Source organism: Macaca fascicularis, chromosome 1, assembly GCF_037993035.2.
Source record: "Macaca fascicularis isolate 582-1 chromosome 1, T2T-MFA8v1.1".
NCBI lineage: Eukaryota > Metazoa > Chordata > Mammalia > Primates > Cercopithecidae > Macaca > Macaca fascicularis.
Window position 1 is genome coordinate 5,888,268 of NC_088375.1, and position 20,741 is coordinate 5,909,008.

General features: G+C 40.3%; 1 protein-coding gene across 39 annotated transcripts in view; it reads right to left on the reverse strand.

Annotated features, from left to right (window-relative positions):
- Nucleotides 1-20,741, reverse strand: part of SDCCAG8 (SHH signaling and ciliogenesis regulator SDCCAG8) — a 250,336-nt gene that overhangs the window by 170,674 nt on the left and 58,921 nt on the right. For 34 of the 39 annotated variants that reach the window (XR_012433004.1, XR_012433027.1, XR_012432919.1 and 31 more), the window contains 2 exons: nt 18,650-18,788; nt 4,881-5,033 (listed from right to left, as the gene is read on the reverse strand). Coding sequence is in view for 22 of the 39 variants with exons in the window: in XM_074036211.1 (XP_073892312.1) it covers nt 4,881-5,033; nt 18,650-18,788 (292 nt within the window). In the remaining 17 variants the exon portion in view is untranslated. Of the gene's footprint in view, nt 1-4,764; nt 5,034-18,649; nt 18,789-20,741 lie in introns of those variants that run through there. The other 5 variants (XR_012433036.1, XR_012433147.1, XR_012433148.1 and 2 more) reach the window with 3 other exon arrangements.

A 20,741-nucleotide genomic window follows, 5' to 3' on the forward strand; every position in this document is an offset into this window, starting at 1 on the left:
CCATTCACAAGAGCAAAGACATGGAATCAACCTAGGTGCCCACCAAGAATGGACTGGATAAAGAAAATGTGGTACATATACACCACTGAATACTACGCGGCCATAAAAAATGGAATCAGGTCTTTGGCAGGAACATGGATGAAACTGGAGGCCATAGTGTGAAGTGAATTAACGCAGGAACAGAAAATCAAATACTGCATGTTCTCACTTACAAGTGGGAGCTAAGCATTAGGTACTCACGGATATAAAGATAGCAACAACAGAAACTGGGCATGACTGGAGAGGAGAGGCAGGGAGCGGGGCAGGGGTTGAAAAACTAACTATTGGGTACTCTGTTCATGTAGGGAGTGACAAGATAATTTGTAAACCAAACCTCAGCAACATGCAATATAACCAAGTAAAAAACCTGCACATGTACTCCCTTGAATCTAAAAGTTAAAAATAAATAAATGATAAATAAAAACTGTGCTGCATTTCTGTCACCACCTTTATTCATGAAACAACTGTCAGCATAAGAGAGAGGTTGTTACATATGAAGGTACCTGGAACATTGCCAGGCATACTTCAGCCTTCATTTTTCCTTTCTTATCAGGAATTCTCATCAATGTACTTCTACACAGTAGAACTACTCAGCAAGGCAAATGGTTTCCAGCAAACAACCAAAAAATACAAATTTCCTAGGTGTGAACAATAGCTGGTGTTTGCTATTGATACCATTCTCTCTTACACAACACTCAATTCGCAACTTCATCTCCTTTCCATGTCTTATTCATGTTGGTTACAGGTGGCGTTCCTTCCCCCATACTCTGTGTTTCTAAATCTCATCTATTCTTGGAAGCTCAATTAAAATGCCATCTTTTCCACAAAGCCTTCCACGATCTCTGGCAGACAATCAGTTCTGATCCTCTGAACTCTCAGCATTTTAGTCATAACTTCTCAATGGCATAGGGACTTTTTTCTTTTCCTTGTAATTCATTCCTTCATTCATCTAATATATACTGAGCACATTTTATATGAGAGGAATGTGCCAGGCATTGAGGATGTTACATGCAAGGGACTCACTGAACTAGGGGAAGCAAACTATTCAACATGAATTTGTAATGAATTGAGTTATGGGAACCCACAGGAGACCATCCCAATTCAGTTATGGGAGGCGCTGAGAGGAGATGGTACCAAGAAAAACTCTTGGGCAGGCGCAGTGCTCACGCCTGCAATCCCAGCACTTTGAGTGGCCAAGGAGGGTGGATTGCTTGAGCCCAGGATTTCGAGATCAGCCTGGGCAACATTGCAAAAACCTCTCTACAAAAAACACAAAAAAATTAGCCAGGCATGGTGGCACGCCTATGTAGTCCCAGCCACCTGGAAAGCTGAGGTGGGAAGATTACCTGAGCTCAAGAGGTTGAGGCTAAGTGAGCCGTGATTACCCCACTGAGCTCCAGCCTGGGTGACAGAGTGAGACCCTGTCTCAAATACAAACAAACAACTCTGAAGAATCAGTGAAAGAGGGCAGAGGAGGATTCCTCTAGGCAGGGGGCAAAACATACGCAAAATCCTGCACTGAAAAAAACAGTATGGAAGATAGGCATATGTGCATGCTTGGGGAAGTACAAGTAGGTCAGTGTGGTGAGGGTGCAAAGAAGAAAAATGAAGGAACATAAGACTTGAGAGCCAAAGAGAGGAAGAATATTGTAGAGTCTTCATGCTATGATAAAGGATTCTAAATTTTATCCAAGGTTGCAGGGAGACGTGAAAGGATTTCAAAGCAAGAGCCTGACATGTTGAGAAAGATCGTCCCAGCAGCGGTTTGGAGAACAGATAGGAAGGAGGTGAGACTGCAGGCAAGGACACCACAGGGGCTACAGGAACCAGCCAAGGATGAGATATGGGTAGCAGTAGGACGGAGATACAGGGCAATGTAAATGCTCAGGGGCTTAAGTCTTAGAGCCTGGTGATGATGAGATGTGTGGGGTGAGAAAGATGGGGGAGAAAAGGGTGACAAGATTTCTGTGCTGGATAACTGGATAAACAGTTGGTCCACTGAGATAGGGAAGGTAGAAAGTAAAGCTGGTTTGGGAGCTCAGTGTACAGTTAAGGATTTAGAAATCAAATAGCTTTAGTCCTGAAGCTTTAGGTCCTAAGGCTATATATACATGGAACTCAAGCCACAGTACTGCTAAAGACACCTAAATCTTTAGCTCCCTGCTCAACTCTAGAACCTCCTATCAAGCTGCTTTCTGGATGTGTCTTCTTTATTGCCTCAAAGGCACTTTAAACTCAGAGTAATGTAAAAAGCACAAATCATCATTCTCCCAAATCAAGAATTTGAATTCAAAGAAATCATAAAAGGAAAGAGAATCTTTTAAGGAGAATAAAACTGAAAAAAAATCAGTAAATATAGCACAAACAGATCTTCAGTGAACATAGCAATGGTAATTTCATTGGCTGTGGCATGGAAGTTGAAGTAAGTGAGAGGTGACAAAATAAAGACAACATGTATGGACAAATCTTTCAAGAAACTCAACTATTAAGAGAACGAGTCAAAGAGGGAGATGGAATTACTGAAGTGGTTTCCAACTTTGGCTGCACGTTGGAATCACCTGGGTGGGTTTCAAACATACTGACACCTGGATGCTACTCTCAGACATTTTGATGTAATGGGCTTGGGGTACTGTTTGGACAATCAGATTTTTAGAACTTCTTGTGTAGCAAAAATTAAGAACCACAGATTAGAAGAAAGATTGTTTCTTTCAACAGTAAGAGACATTTGAAAGTATTTTCCTGAGGATAAGAAAGAGACTGTAGTGAAGGAAAGATTGATTCAGAAAAGTGGAGGGAACAAATGGAATGAGTTCGAGGGGGTGAAGGAAACGGCGTCCATGGGAAGCGGAAAGGATTAGGAAGAGGCCTTTGCCATTCAGACTGGGTTGGAATACAGGTGAAAATTTATTTTAAGGCATGGGGAAGATAAATAGTTGAGGTGGTCATCACCCAGTGGCTTTAATTTTCTGTGTTAGGGAAGTAAGGCTCTCTGCTGAGAATAAGAGGAAAAGTGGTATTATAGAGAATTTGAGAAGACAAGTGATGTCCAGACCGGGACCGTGAAAATCACCTCCAGACCGGGACTGCAATAACCACTTCCAGACCTGGACTACGAGAATCACCTCCAGCTGATCTCCAGGCATCGATTCTGCTTTTCCTTCCAATCCATTGACAAAATGATTTTTCTCAAATATAAATGGCATCGTGACACTGACAAATTTAAAGCCATTCAATGGCTTTCCATCCCTTTTTCGACAAAACTGAAATCCTTCATATGGATTTTAAAGCCATTCATGATTCCATCCCAACGTAAGTCTCCAAACTCATTCCCACTACTCTGCTCCTCTCTCTCTATGCTCCAGCCATCAGGGCCTTCTCCAAATTCCTAGAAAGTGCGATCCTTTCCAGGTCCAGAGTCTTGGGTATGTTATTTTCCTGGGCCTGAAACCCTCTTCCCCTCTTCACCTGACCACTCATCAATGCTTTCAGGTCTCATTTTCAACATCTCTTTCTCAGGAAAGTCTTTCGTGACTGCCTAGACGAGGTCAGATTTCTGTTACACATGTCCACGGTATCCTAAACTGAACCTTATGGCTTTATTGCAATGATGATCGAAAACTCACTTATGAAAATATTTGCGTAATGTCTACTTCTCCTATGAGTTTGTAAGCTTCATGAGGAAACTGCATCGTTCCTGTGACTACAACATTCCCAGCTCCCCCAGTTAATATCTGTTGAGTGTGGAATGAAGAAGAGAGAGGAAGGCATAAGAGGACTGCTAGAAAGCACTGAAAGAACCATGGACACCGAAGACCTGGAGTCTACAGCTGTGTCATCTGCAAGGCTGTGCGATTTTTACCAGCTGAGATCACCAATCCAGGGCAGAGAAGGTAGGTAGTAGGGTTTTGACAGACACAATTTTAAAAAATGGATAAGAAGACAAGGACATTTACAGAAAATGCCTGAGTTTACTCTTATTAAGACTTAAAACTCACAGGGCAGAAGTTGTGATTTTTCTCTATACATATCTTTAGGCCTCCACATTGCTTTGCACACAGTACATTCTCAGTATATATTGATTGAATGAGTTAATTATCATACATTGGAATCTTATAACAACATAGAATTTAGAGTACAAGCTGTGAGTCCACTTTTCAAAACAAACATGTAACGCAGTTGTTTTGGTTACTTGATGGACCACAACTTGCTCAATTCGAGTCTAGTCAGCAATTTTAAAGCTAGGTCCCACTCAACTCTGTATTCTAGTTTGTGAACTCTTTTTCAAAGACTGCTCATTTCATGCTATCTGTTCCTTTCGTCTTAAATTTCTCTCTTCATCTGGTTACCATCATTATTCATCACGTAATTTGTCAGAACTGATTTCAGACAGAGTGCATAATCACTTTTTCTTGGTTACTCAGTTTCTTACAAGTGTTTTCATCTTCTGCAGGTTTAATTTAGGGGTAGGAGATAAAGCAGGGGAGTCATCTCTCCTTGATTTAGCCAAGGTTGAAATAAAATCTGGGTATCTTCATAGCATGCCTCTGGGAAACATGACAGAGGGAATCCAACAGAATGGCAGGATTTACAGTAAATTTTGTAATTTCATTTTATGGAATTTAACTGATTATTTTATCTGAAAAGATCAACACAAACTATTGAGAAATATATGAAATGATAAAACATTTTTATGAACTCTAAATTATAAGAAATTTAACTACTTACATAATAACAATTTTAAAATTTAAGGTTCATTCAAGAACTCCAGCCTAAGGAATCATCAGTGGCATCGTAAAAAACCTTTCTTCTGCAATGTGGATAACAGCAGAGTCCTTAAGTACCTTTGATCCCATGGACTCCCTTTCTTTCGTTATTTCCTTTTTCATCATGTCTTTCTCAATGGCCCTTTTCTCTTGCTGAGATGCAAGTTCTTTTTCAAGTCGCTCCGCCTGCCTCTCCAGCTCCTTCCTCAACTGGTCACACTGGATTAAAGCCTGCCAGGATAGAAGAGATTGAAAGAGGAGTTTAGAATTTGGAAAAAATATGGGGAAAATGAGATAATTAAGCTTTAAGTATATTTAAAATAGTTAACATTCACTATAAAGCCTATTAGAATAATTTTGTATTTGTTTATCAATACCACTTATTGACCTAAGAGAGTATCCAAATGTTACATGTATTGACATAGTTCAGTTTTCATGATTAAAGCCATATTAATTAATCAATGACAAAATTCAGGTAATGAACCTTGATGAAGGCCACAGATGAGTCAGAATTTTAAAAAAGGGAACCAGGAAAACTAAGCGCTCGAATATTTTCAATTACATATCATGTTTCTACTACAAGAAATACATAAGCATCCAACTTAACTCATTTCTTATTTGCTCATGGATAAAAATTATTGGAATACTTCAAATGATAGATCAAAATACTACAATGAAATGTTGAATATATCATTACACACAGGCATCTTTTGTTTAATACTATATAATAATCAAGTTTCCTTAAATATAACCAAGAGAAAATTTAGTTCACTCCCCTTAAACATACAACTGAAGTAAAAATTATGTAATAATCATAAGTTAAATGGAAAGACTCAAGACAGTATTCACTACTTAGTTTTATGAGGATCTTCCATTTCTGGTAAAGTTCATAACTGTCCTTTACTGTAAATTTCCCACTCTGCATTTCCAGAAATAAAAACTCTCTAACTTCATTTTGGCCACTTTTACCATATCTTTATTTATAACACCCAATAATAAAATATGACTTCAAAAATCCCAATTTGGAGAGGTCTTTTTTTGTATAAATGTATGGGGTACAAATGTAATTTAGTTACATACATAGATTGCATAGTAAAATCCCAATTTTTAAAAATCCTAATAAAAGTAAGGTACTATAGCATCTTATAGTCTTATTCCAGTGGCCCTTATGTACGATATCCACCTTACACAACCTCTCTTTTCTCCTGAAATGGTAGAAAGAACCCCAGGTCTCATATAACTCACATGCTACGTGATTATAAATTTCATAGTCACATTTGATTTTAATGGAGACTGAAATGGCCTCAGTAAGCACTGTAAGTTTTATGCATAGTTATGCTTCCTTCTGGTGAAAGCTGTAATAAATTCAGACAATAAATATCTAGGATATGTGAATTTTCCTCTTTTCATCTGGAAAGCATTAAACTCTGATTTCTTTTGGTCTTTCTGAAAAGTTTCTATGCTCCCAGGCATAAAATGTAAAGGTAAAATTCAATTGTCTCGGATTAACTAATAAACAAATGCAATGAGTAAAAATGATTCTTCTAGGGAGTTAGTCCCAAGTCCAAATTCCAGCTGAGAATGCCTGGAAAAGGAAATTTTAAATTAGATATTAAAATAAATGAAAAGGCATACTTTTTCTATAATTTAAGCCCTTGGAGCTTGAAATATGAATTAGTTACTTTTGTGATTCGAAATGTAATTGCTCTTGAGAAATTTTTCACATGAATCTAGTAAATGTTCATAACTCTCCCTGATATAATGAATACTACTGGTATGAATAGACAAAATGCTTACTTAATATAAACCAATATATCCAATCAGAAAGTTTTCAATTGAACAAAAACTCAGGAGTCAACATCATTAAGTATAGGAACAGCGGAAGAGACTGAAGATCTAAAACCAGGCTACCATGAAAGGCACCTACAGAATCAATTCAAAGAACTCAATCAACTAAGGAACAAGCAACAGTAAATAATCCTGGCACGATAAGAGGTGTAATGCCAAGATAGGATGATACAGCGAAAAGCACAAAGTGAGAAGCTGTAAAATCATGTAAACAAAACCACTGCTAAGGCCTTGGTTTTGTGGATGGTCTTCTCTGTATTAGGACTAGCCACCACCAATGGTTGAGGATGAGTAATGAGCAACACAACACTGATTACAAATATTAGGTTAAAACCTGGTTATTGGCCGGGCGCGGTGGCTCATGCCTGTAATCCCAGCACTTTGGAAGGCTGAGGCGGGTGGATTGCTTGAGGTCAGGAGGTTGAGACCAGCCTGGCCAACATGGTGAAACCCCGTCTCTACTAAAATACGAAAAATAGCTGAGCATGGTGGTGCATGCCTGTAGTCCCAGCTACTAGGGAGGCTGAGGCAGGAGAATTGCTTAAGCCCAGGAGGCGGAGGTTGCAGTGAGCCGAGATGGCGCCATTGCACTCCAGCCTGGGCAACAGAGCGTGACTTGGTCCCCAAAAAACACACAAAACAAACAAACAAAAAACTGGTTATTGACGTCTCTTAGCGTGTAACCAACAATTCCATATTATCAAATAGCTTTTAAGGCTAGGCGCGGTGGCTCACGCCTTTAATCCCAGCACTTTGGGAGGCCAAGGCAGGCGGATCACGAGGTCAGGAGATTGACACCATCCTGGCTAACACGGTGAAACTCCGTCTCTACTAAAAATACAAAAAACTAGCCAGGCGTGGTGGTGGGTGCCTGTAGTCCCAGCTACTCGGGAGGCTGAGGCAGGAGAATGGCATGAACCCGGGAGGCAGAGCTTGCAGTGAGCCGAGATCACACTACTGCACTCCAGCCTGAGTGACAGAGCGAGACTTCGTCTCAAAAACAAACAAACAAACAAAAAATAGCTTTTACTTTTATTTGCTTTGATTTTAACATATATGCTCCGTCACAATGAAGAAAATAGAAAAGCGTAGTAACACTTGGAATCAGAAAAATGATTTATTCTTTCTAAAGATAACTCAACTGGACCGCACATACTAAAAGATTTGGGTGTAGTAAACAAATATTTATACACTATTTCCATTAAAGCTTTCTCTTAATTCTAGAGTTTCTTCTCCTATTTTCCAGAATCCCTGTCGATTGAGTACCCCAATAACCATTCAGTAAAGACATAGTAACCGACTTCTCAAAGGCTAAGTCAGTAAAAAGTCAACTACCATCAAATGATGGATCTTTATAGTAACTGAATGCTATACATGGGCAATTGCCATTAAATGATAGATCTTTACAGGTGACAAAGTTAATTTGGGGCCTGCGGCTGTTATTTCTCTCAGTAGTTCCCAAGTCCTGGCTTCTCTCCCTTCCCTGAACACAGCCCTTTCCTTGGTGGAAATGGCTGTAGGTCTTAGGAAGTTGGGGAATTATACATTCCCCCCCATCCAGCAGACTCATTCCTGAAGGTACATTTTCTTTTCTGGGAAATTTCTTTAGCGGTGGTCATTCTATGTTGACATATTAACATTTTTTTTCAAACACAGTTTATTGGACTTGATATTCCCAGTCCTGGTTTTATTAAACCAAAGGGTAGGCACTACTATCTTAGGCAGTCAAAACATTTTCAAAAACAAAATTTATATCTAGTCAACTAAAATTTTAAAACAGGAGACCTATTGTGGACCATATAAAAGTCCTTCCCAACTGCTAGGGTTAGTTTTCAAGAAATCTTTGTGACAGAATAATTCATAACTAAGGAATTAAGATCTTATGAAATTATACAGCTCACACCTGTGAACATGAACTTTAAGGCTTATAAACATTTTTATTTTTACGTAATAATAAAGCCCACAAAATTAAAAAGATTAACACATTTCAAGCATCTAACTTACAAATAATGCAAACTATTGATTTTAATTTATAAACCCTTGCTAACCAGAAATTTACCAGTCTATCCCTATGTACCATTTTTCAAGATACTTAATACTTTGTTTTTGTTTTGTGACAGATAACATGCCTATCAAGAAGTTTTGTTTTCTATACTTGTGACTACAACTCAGTGCTTTTCTGATTTTATTTTTAATCCAGGTTTCTAATTCCTGCCTTTCTGACTCCCTGTAATCCAAGAAACAGAATAACTTGGATATTTCAAAAGGGGGAAAAAAGTCTTTGTAAATATTTGTTCAACCTACCAGGTTGCTGTTTTAAAAACTAATATTCAGAATATCACATGTAATCCATAAATAGGTACAATTATTATGTATACATAATAATTAACTTTTTAAAAAAGTTCACACCACTTACCCATGAAGGTATGTGGCAGGATAGGTCTTAGCAAATTTGAAATAAATACTTTGCTCAAGTTGTTATGAGTAAAAAAGAAAAAAAAATTTTTTTTCCTTAGAGGGTTATGTCATTATAGATATGCTTATGGTAACTTCATGCCACAGCCTGTACCTTCAGGCCATTCCACATACCTCTCAACAATTTCCCTTCCCAACACAAGCAGGCAGGCCTAAGGCATGGTTAACCTTTTTATCTGCTTCTCGTAGCTTTATCAAGGTGTCTTGTAGCTTTATCAAGGTGTCACTGCAAAAGCCTCTACTTTTTCTATTTAGTCCCAGGTGAATGTTTTTCCTCTTTTAAAATTATCACCAATTGAGACAACTTCCATTTTCAAACAAAAACATTTATTGAGCACCTACTATGTGCCAGATACTTTGCTAAGTGGCATATATGGATTATTTAACCCTCTAAATACATTTTAATTGGTTCTTATCACTCAATTGAAGAAACTGGCACTTCAAGATATTCAGTAACTTGCCCAAAGCAGAGACCTAGAAAGTGGAAGAGTAGGGAGTTTATCCAAGATAGTTCCACACAAGAATCTATGCATGGCATTATACACTTCTCAAGTTATGTATTTATTTTCTTAGGCATTTTCACTGCCACTATGAATGTTAAATATGTAATTCCTTCTACTTAGCATGTGATACCCAAATGTCACACTAGATGGCAACAAACATCAAGGAACTAAACAAAGTAACCATTTCATCGCTCAGTAAGTAGTAGGGTTTTAAATTAAAATATGTATGCCATCTGACTTTTTAATACACTCAGAAAGCAAAAATTCTAATGTGTTTTAACATACCTTCCAGATAAAAACTACTAGACTTGCAATACATTTTGTCTTTGCATTCATTATTACTAATTTACTGAAAATGCTACAGATTCCTAACGAACAATAGCGTTGCTTGCTCTCAGCTATTACATTTTAAAAAAAAATTAATTACAAAACTTCACATTAATAATAATTGACTTCCATTCAACAAACATTTATTGTTAATTAAGACGTAAATGGTCATGTGTGAAATACAATGATAGATGTCACAGACCTGATTTCAAGGTCTTCTGGTAGAGAAAGCTGTGTAAACAACTACCAAAATTATACACCACATCAACAGGAATATAGAGGAAAAAGAAGTTAATTCAAACAAGAAGGGGCTGGGGAAAACTTCTGGGAAGACTGCCACTGGAATTGAGCCTCATTGATGGAATAGATATTTCACAGATTAATACAAGGCAGAAAAATACACCTTGAGCAAATGAATGCAAATGGCCAAATGTAGGTCATGTTCTGGCCACAGTGAAGCTGGTACGAAAGAGCAGAGTGAAAGAGTAGAGAGTGAAAGAGTAGAGTGAAAGAGTAGAGAGTGAAAGAGAAGAGAGTGAAAGAGTAGAGAGCGAAAGAGTAGAGAGCGAAAGAGTAGAGAGCGAAAGAGTAGAGAGCGAAAGAGTAGAGAAAGAGTAGAGAGTGAAAGAGTAGAGAGTGAAAGAGAAGAGAGTGAAAGAGTAGAGAGTGAAAGAGAAGAGAGTGAAAGAGAAGAGAGTGAAAGAGTAGAGAGTGAAAGAGTAGAGAGCGAAAGAGAAGACGAGCCAAGTTGGAGTGGGGCCAGATTTGCCTTTTATTCTACTGCAAGAGGGGAGCTACCTAAACAGGGAGATTTATAACTCAGGAATTACAAATGTTATGCAAGCACTGTGAAAAGTATGCTGGAATTAGATGAAATTTGAGGGAAACCAATTAGAAAGCTAGTGTAACTGTCCGCATACTTGGTATAAGAATACGTGAAGTATACCACTGGGCACGGTGGCTCACACCTGTGATCCCAGCACTTTGGGGGGCCGAGGAGGGAGAATCAGTTGAGCTCAGGAGTGCAAGGCTGTAGTGAGATACGATCACACCACCAAGCCTTGGTGACAGAGTGAGACCCCGTCTCCGAAAAAAAAAAAAGAGCATGTGAAGATGTGAAGACTTGAACCAGGGCAGTGGTGTAAGAATGAAAAGGTATGCATAGTTAAATAGAAATTTGGCTCTGAAGAGAGAGAGCGAGCGAGCTTGGGAACTGATGGAATGTCAAGAGCAAGCATAGCGAAGAACCAAGATGTTTTAAAGAATGCAAGCCAGGGCTGCGGTCAAGATGGTGCTGCCTTCGTTTGAAGACGATCACAGAGAAAATGGTAGAAGGAAAAGGAGTGGTAGATGGGAAGGCGGAGCCAATGAACAGTTTGGTTGTGTAGAGTTTCAGACGCCAGCAGTGTGTCATCCATAAAAAAGATCTAGTAGCTGTAAAACACTAGGGCTGGGGCTCAGGAGAGTAGTTAAAGCTAAAGGCATAATGTGGGCATATTCACTGGTAATATTTGGCCACGTGAGGAGAAATGAATCCCAGGAAGTCAAGGCAACATGGGAGGAGGGCTGGGAACTAACTCTGAGGAACATCCACACTTCAGACTTGTGGAAAACAAGAAACAAGTTAAAAGAGACTTAAGAGTGGACAAGAATGGTACAATGTGGACCCATGAGAGTAATGTATCAGCTAAATCAAGGGAAAGAGATGGTATGTTATGACAGGAGAGTTAACAGGGTTCCAAATCTAAAGAGTTTGAGTCCAGTGAGGATTGAGATGAGGTCACTGGGTTTGGCAATCAGGAAGTGACCAGTGATCATTAAGTGAGCACTTCAGCAACATGAAATCAGGCTACAGTTCGTTCAAAGCCTGGCTGCGATGTGCTCAGAAGTGAAAGGAAAACTACCAGGGTGGACAACTGTTGTGAGATGTCTGCCAGTGAAATGAGGAATGGACAGTAATAAACGGAGTGAAAGATGATCACAGCAAAGCTGCTTTTTGTTTACTTAAATGAAGGCTGTGGGCAGGATGAGAGGAAAAAACAGTGAAGAGGAAAGGATAAAGGACGCCAGAAAAATGTGATGACACAGAAGTGGGAGACATCAAAAATGGGGAGAAAGATGTTCATCTTGGGAGATAACAGGGCCAGAAAAGAAAGGAGAAATAAGGAGAGGAGGCATTCGAGGGATGAGAAGATGCTGAGGAGGCTCTTGTCAGTTGGTCCTTAGTCAAGTGTGAAGCAGGTCATCTGATGAAAGTCAGGTGCCAGCAGTGGAGTTGGAAGTGCGGAAAGTGGAGTTCCTGGCTGGAGCATATAAGGTTTTCAACTGCAGAGAAAAGAATTGTTCAATAGTACCTACAACCACTGAAGGTGACTAGGATTACTCTTCAGTGGAATTCATTAAGTAGATTTTTTTTTAAGATGGAGTCTCACTCTGTTGCCAGACTGGAGTGCAGGGGCATGATCTCAGCTCACTGCAACCTCCGCCTCCCGGGTTTAAGCGATTCTCCTGCCTCAGCCTCCCAAGTAGCTGGGACCACAGGCACATGCCACCACGCCCAGCTAATTTTTGGAATTTTAGTAGAGACGGGGTTTCACCATGTTGGCCAGGATGGTCTCGATCTCTTGACCTCGTGATCCGCCCACCTCAGCCTCCCAAAGTGCTGGGATTACAGGCATGAGCCACTGCGCCCAGCTATTAAGTGGCTTTCTTAAATGACTTCCTTCAGCAATGCTTCGAAGGCTCAAACTAGTCATCAAAAAAAAAAAAAAAAAAGGTGTGATTGGGCCTAATTTTCACTGGGTACTTTTGCTGGCAAAGTAGGTAAGCTGGAAAGATAAGAATAAAGGAATTGTAGAGTGCTAGTGAGAACTGAGTTGCAATTTCCTTCCTCAGTGGATATTTACTCAGTACCAATTTATTATGTGCTGAGATCTATGCAAGATGCTATGGATTTAATGGTGATCAGGATGGAGAAATTCCGTAACCAAGGGACTAGCGCAAACTGATTAACCATTGTTTAAGTTGTTACAGATAGCACTGAGCCAAAATTGCAAGTCATGTAGTCCAGGCATGTGCAATGGGAAAAAGCTTTAACCTCCTAATTGTTTTTATTTTATTTTACATTTTTGTTGAGTCCATAGTAGATGCATATATTTGTGGGGTACATGAGATGTTTAACCTCCTCATTGTGAATACCACCAGCCTGGCAGACTGGCTGCACCGGTATCACCTGGGGCTACTCAGAAATGCCTCTGAGACCAATCTTCCTGATCTTGCTGCAGAATGAGGAGACAGATTTGAGTGTGGCCTCTTACCTCCTTGCCAGTCAACTTGCAAGAAAGCCTTTTCTTTTCTCAAAAGCCAGGGCCATAGCATTGGCTTCTATGTGCATAGGGAAGCAAGCCCTTGGCTTGGTGACAATTTTAAAGTTTAACAGAGATTTCTCCAAGAACTTACTATAGAGCTACCATTCAACACAGCAATCCCATTCCTGGGTATATACCCAAAGGGATATATATCATTAAACCAAAAAGATACATCAACTCAAATGTTCATCACTGCATTGTTCACAACAGCAAAGACATGGAGGCTGGGCATGGTGGCTCACACCTGTAATCCCAGCACTTTGGGAAGCCGAGGCGGGGGGATCACTTGATGTCAAGGGTTCAATACCAGCCTGGCCAACATGGCAAAACTTCGTCTTCACTAAAAATACAGAAATCAGCCTGGCGTGATGGTGCACACCTGTAATCCCAGCTACTCGGGAGGCTGAGACAGAAGAATCACTTGAATCCTGGAGGCGGAGGATACAGTTAACCAAGATCACTCCACTGCACTCTAGCTTGGGCGACAGAGCAAGATTTCGTCTCCAAAAAAAAAAAAAAAAAAAAGACATAGAATCAATCCAGGTGCCCATCAATGGCAGACTGGATAAAGAAAACATGGTACATATATACCAGGGAATGTATACATCCATAAAAAAGAATGAAATCACGTGCTTTGCAGTGACATGGATGTAGCTGGAAGCCATAATCCTAAGCAAATTAATGCAGTAACAGAAAACCAAACACCATATGCTCTCATTTATAAATGGGAGCTAAACGTCGTGCACACACGGACATAAGCATGGGAGCAACAGACACTGCAGACAACTTGGGGTTGGAGAGAGGGGGGCATGGGCTGGAAAAGTACCTACTGGGCACTATGCTCAATACCTGGGTCCACCATGTAACAATCCTACACACGTACCCCTGTATCGAAAATAAAAGCTGAAATTTTTTTTAAAAAGTTTAATGAAGGATACGGACAAATAAGCAATAATAATACATTTTGATAAATGCTCTAATAAGTAGTGGTTCTCAAATGGGGGCAAATTTGCCCTCCAAAGGACATTTGGCAATGTCTGGAGACATTTTCGGTTGTCACAACTTGGGGGAGGAGGGTAAGTTACTGGAATTGAGCAGGTAGAGGCCAGGAATGCTTCTAAACATCCTACAATGTGCAGAACAGCATCCAAAACAAAGAGCTACGTAGCCCAAAATGTCAATAGCGCCAAGGTTGAAAACCCTGCTATAAAGGCGTATTAGGGGTACATCAAATCTAGGCAGGGGAGATCAGAGGTTTCCTAGAGGGAGTACCATGTGGGCTAAGACAGGTAAGGCTAGAGAAATATACAGGCAGTGGAGTGGAGAAGAATGTGTATGGCACATACAAAGACTCAGAGGCTAGAGAGAGGATGGGATAATCAGCAGGGTTCTCACCACTACCACTATTTATTGAGAAAATATTTTGTGCCTGCCTGGGTTTGTATAAGATAACCAATATACATTTTAAAATGCAGTCCTCATTCACAATTCTACGAGTCACATATTTCTCCGTTTTACAGATGAGGAAGGACTGGGGCACGGAGAAGTTAAAGTAATTTGTCCAAGGTCACATAGCGAGTGAATGGTGGGGCCACAAGTTGAATCTAGGTCTGGCTAACTCTAGTAAGCCCATGTTCACTCCCTAAACGCTCCTGCCTTTGACGACAGCTGAGTGTACTGGGGGATAGGGTGTGAGAGGAGGAAAGCAGCAGCAGCCTTGGAGGACAAAAGGGAGCCACATTATGACAGACCACGGGCATGGGAAAGAATGTGGAGACTGTCTTGAAGGTAGTGAAAATTCACCGAAGGATTTTAAATCAGAGTCACATGATCAAATGTGTCTTTAAGAAAGATCGCTTCTGGCTGCAGTGTAGGGAGTGGAACGAAGGAGGGAGGCAAGCTAGGAAGAAGTGTAGTAGATAAATCCAGAGATTACTCAGCTTCCATAAGAAAAGTGTTAATGAGGGAAAGAATTCAAGAAAACGTTAGAAACTCAGATCTGTACTTAGTGACTGGTTAAAAGTTACGGGTGAAGGACAGTGTGCAATCCAGTTTTCTGATCAGAGCATGTTAGTGGATAAAAGTGCCATCCAGTAAGAGAATACAGAAGGGGCAGCAGATTTGAGAGAGTGAATATGTGAGTTCAGTTTGAGATTGTAAAATTTATATTTAAATGGGAAGAAAAGAAGACCAGCCTGGACACAACAGATAAAATGAGAGATAAAAAGAATGCTGAAGAACTAGAGGCGAAGATGAAGACATGGAGCAGATTTAACTTTGACAGGGAGGAAAGAAGAGGGAAGGCTCTAGTCAGAGAGTGTGGTTTCAGAGTTTGAGATCTTAGGGGCACTTCAGTTCATGCGGGAGGTTGGCGTAGAAGTAGGGGAGGTAGTAGAGTTAAGGAAGCTGAAGAGTATTAGTGTTTTGTGTATCAACAACATGGAAATTCAAACATTTAAGGATGACAAAAGAGACAGAATGAAGAGGAAAAGGGTCAGATGTTAAAACTTTTAAAAAGGGGCCAGGCGCGGTGGCTCACGCCTGTAGTCCCAGCACTTTGGGAGGCCAAGGTGGGTGCATCACCTGAGCTCAGGAGTTCGAAACCAGCCTGGCCAACATGGTGAAACCTCGTCTCTACTAAAAATACAAAATTATCCGGGCATGGTGGTGCATGCCTGTAGTCCCAGCTACTTGGGAGGCTGAGGTGGGAGAATCACTTGATCCCAGGAGACTGAGGTTACAGTGAGCCAAGATGGTGCCATTGCACTCCAGCCTGGGCTGGAATGAAACTCTGTCTCAAAAAAATGATAATAAAAATAAAACTAAAATAAAATAGAAAGGGTCAAAGAGCACCTTCTCGATTGAGAAATATTATTGATTAGGGAGAAGAGAGACAACACTGATTTCAAAGAGGAGTGTGATATGGTTTGGATACCTGTCCGCTCCAAATCTCTCGTGTTGAAATGTGACTTCCAGTGTTGGAGGTGGGGCCTGGTGGGAGGTGTTTGGGTTATGGGGGTGGATCCATCATGAATGGCTTGGTGCCCTATTAGTTATCCTGAGGTCTGATGGTTAGAAAGAGCCTGGCCCCTCTCCTCTGCGCTCAGTCCTGCTCCCTTGTGAGGCTTGCTCCCCTCTGCCTGCTGTCAGAGTGAAAGCTTCCTGAGGCCTTACCAGAAGCATATGTTGGTCCCATGCTTCGTATGCAGCCTGCACAACATGAGCCAAAATAAACCACTTACTTCTCTTTACAAATTACCCAGTTTCCACTCTTTCTTCATAGCAATGCAAAACAGATTAACACAGAGTGGTAGCTTAATTTCAAAGAGGAATAGGACCTGAGAGTAAGTGTCAAAACAAAGCCCTGGAAATGGCAGTCGGGAGTGAAGGAACTGCGGTTTCCTCCGTCACATTCACATGAGATGACTTGACTGACACAATGGCATTCGCGGAAGGTTTTGAAAGTCATGATATCGAGGGACAGCTAGAGCTCAGAACAAATGAAGAAACAGGACAGTTTGAGGAAACAATATGGTGGGGAGTTTGGTTATAACTGAACCTAAGTTTCAGAAGGCATGAGGGTCAAATGGGAAGAGTTATGGATGAACTGTATAAAGACAAATGGACATAGCAATGGCTGACAAGAGGCTTAATGCAGAATTGAATAGCCCTAATTTTGTTTTAACTTCTATTTCAGGTTCGGGGGTACATGTGAAGGTTTGTTATATAGGTAAACTCATGTCACAGGGGTTTGTTACGCAGATTATTTTATCACCCAGGTATTAAGCCCAGTACCCAGTAGTGATCTCTTCTGCTCCTCTCCCTCCCCCAACCCTATATCTTCAAGGAGATGCCACTATCTGTGGTTTCCTACTTTGTGCTCCTAAGTTCTTATCATTTAGCTCCCACTTATCAGTAAGAATATGTAGTATTTGGCTTTCTGTCCCTGCATTAGTTTGCTAAGAATAATTGCTTCTGGCTCCATGCATGTTCCTGCAAAAGATCTGATCTCATTCTTTTTACGGCTACATACTATTCCATGGTGTCTATGTTCCATATTTTCTTTATATAATCTGTCAGTGATGAACATTTAGATTGATTCCATCAATTTAGAATTGATTCCGTCAATTTAGGTTGATTTCATCAATTCCATCGTTTACATTTGCTATTGCGAAGGTTGCTGCAATCAACATTCACGTGCATGTGTCTTTGTGGCAGAATGATTTCTATTCCTCTGGGCATATACTCAGTAATGTAGCCCTAACATTTTAATAAAACACTGAGATTAGTATATGGTTTAGACCAGTGCTATCCAACAAAACTTTTCATGATAATGAAAATGCTCTATATCTGCACTGTCCAATATTCGCTACATGTGGCCATTAAGAACTTGAATTGTATGCTAGTGTGTCTAGGGAAAATACATGCAACTTTAATGGATTACAGTGTGGCCCCCAAATACAGTAATGAATCAACAGTAACCTCCTATTCTTCAAACTGCCTTTAACACCATCTGATCACTAAGTATAAACTGTTATTCTCCTTAGGTATGTTTGAGTTACCTTACAGTAAGTCCAGACTCAAAGATGCTACTAAGACCAGGCGTGGTAGCTCACGCCTGTAATCTCAGCACTTTGGGAGGACGAGGTGGGCAGATCACCTGAGGTCATGAGTTCGAGACCAGCCTGGCTAACATAGTGAAACTCCATCTCGGCTAAAAATACAAAAATTAGCTGGGCATGATGGCCCATGCCTGTAATCCCAGTTACGTGGGAGGCTGAGGCAGGAGAATCACTTGAATCCAGGAGGCAGAGGTTGCTGTGAACGGAAATCATGCTATTGCACTCCAGCCTGGGTGACAAGGCAAGACTCCATCTCCAAAAAAAAAAAAAAAAGAAAGAAAGAAATGCTACTAAATATGTACATATTATTATCTTTGGTGTATTTGGATTTTCTCAAAACTTACCAATTATTGAGGAAAAACATTTGTCTTTAATCATATATGAACATAAATAAACTAATGCCTGGGTGTTAAGATTTTTGCAGCATTGCAAATTATCAGCAAATAAAAAGATTAAGCATATAGGTCTCTCAAAGTATTATACTGTACTACATTCTCTGAACAGTGATACAACAGTATTTGCAGAGGAATAAGAATTCTCCAAATAGCAAATTTGTTTAATTCAGAAAAGTCAACATTAACAGATTGATAATTCACTTTGTGTGTTTGAAAAACAGAGTTTAGTTACAGAAGAATAACCAAATAAATACTCAGAAGAAAAAAGAAAAAAAAAAGACGCTTTTATTTGCATCTTATTAGACTTGCCTTGGTTTTTTCAAAATTGGCTTCCTCAGATATTTGCAAAACTTGTTTCACCTGTTCATAAGCACTTGCTTCTCTCTGCTGCGTATCTGCCAAGCTGCTCCTTACGGAAACCAGTGCAGACATCAGGTCATCTCTTTCTCTGTCCGCACAAAAAGAACATTCAGAACAAGAAATGATCAAATGATCATGTCTTCATAAGTCAGGGAGGAAAAGGCATTAATATGTATTAGAAGAGCCAGAGTAGGCCGGCTGAGCACATATTAAATAAAGCACACCCCAGAGAAAGACCCTCTGTCCTCACTTGGCGAGCGGCAGGCAGAGCAGCCGGAAAGGCCAAGAGCCTTCGTGGCAGGACTGCATCTGTGTGGGACAATCATCTATTGTGGAGATAGCTGCAGGGGAAAGCCCAGAAAAGAGCAAATTAGTTTTTTAAACGTTGGGGGGAGGCTCCCTTAAATTTGTACGTTTTACTAGTTTCAAAAGGTTTGGCCATTATAAGACATAGAATGCTGTCTGTGGTCTGATGTCTTTCATTTTTTTTATTATTATACTTTAAGTTCTAGGGTACATGTGCATAACGTGCAGGTTTGTTACATATGTATACTTGTGCCATGTTGGTGTGCTGCACCCATCAACTTGTCAGCACCCATCAACTCGTCCTTTACATCAGGTATAACTCCCAATGCAATCCCTCCCCCCTCCCCGCTCCCCATAATAGGCCCCGGTGTGTGATGTTCCCCTTCCTGAGTCCAAGTGATCTCACTGTTCATTTCCCACCTATGAGTGAGAACATGTGGTGTTTGGTTTTCTGTTCTTGCGATAGTTTGCTGAGAATGATGGTTTCCAGCTGCATCCATGTCCCTACAAAGGACACAAACTCATCCTTTTTCATGGCTGCATAGTATTCCATGGTGTATATGTGCCACATTTTCTTAATCCAGTCTGTCACTGATGGACATTTGGGTTGATTCCAAGTCTTTGCTATTGTGAATAGGGAGTCTTTATAGCATTCTTGCCGTTTTAATGAAAAACCAAGAAAAGTAAATACCTCTCTTCCAATATTTGGTGGTTTACAGTTTGCTTCTGTTTAATGCTAAATATGTGTGACAGAATTCATCAGAATGAATAAATGTTGACCTGGAAAAAAAAAAAAAAGAAAACTTCCAGGGAGATAATTCACCCCAACTTCCTGATAGTGGTGACTTCTCAGGAGAAAAAAAAGAGGTAATAAATGGGTAGACTAGGGTTTTGTTGTGGGTGCTCTCCTCTGCACTGTAGGCCATTTCACATTTCTGACTTCACCTTTTGGTTAATAGTAGTGCCCTTCTCCCCAGTTGTGACAAGCAAAACTGTTTTCAGAAATTTTCCAGTGTCTCTGCAGCAGGGGAGAAAAATTGCTTCTAGTAGAGAACCACTAGAATAGACTGTCTTTAGCATCAGTTCTCAAAAGGAAACAGGAGTGGTGGAGGGTATCAGAAGAGAGATATGAAATAAAATTATAAAACGTATTGCAGCACTATTCACAATAGCAAAGACTGGAACCAACCAAATGCCCATCAATGAGAGACTAGATAAAGAAAATGTGGCCCATATACACCATGGAATACTACGCAGCCATAAAAAAGGATGAGTTCATGTCCTTTGCAGGGCATGGATGAAGCTGGAAACCATCACTCTCAGCAAACTAACACAGGAACAGAAAACCAAACACCACATGTTCTCACTCATAAGTGGGAGTTGAACAATGAGAACACATGGATACAGGGAGGGGAATATCACACACCAGGGCCTGTTGGGGGGTGGGGGCTGGGGGAGGGATAGCATTAGGAGAAATACCTAATGTAGATGATGGGTTGATGGGTGCAGCAAACCACCATGGCATGTGTTTACCTATGTAATAAGCCCGCACATTCTGCACATGTATCCCAGAACTTAAAGTATAATAAAAAATAAAATTATTAAAAAAAAAGGTGGGGGGGAGGTGCTGAAAGGAAAAATGCAGCAAAGTAGGGAAGGTAGGAATTGTAAATCAAAGTAGCAGTCAACATTTTAAGAAAGGACTGAGGCTTTGTCCATGCAGCAGATTCTCCTC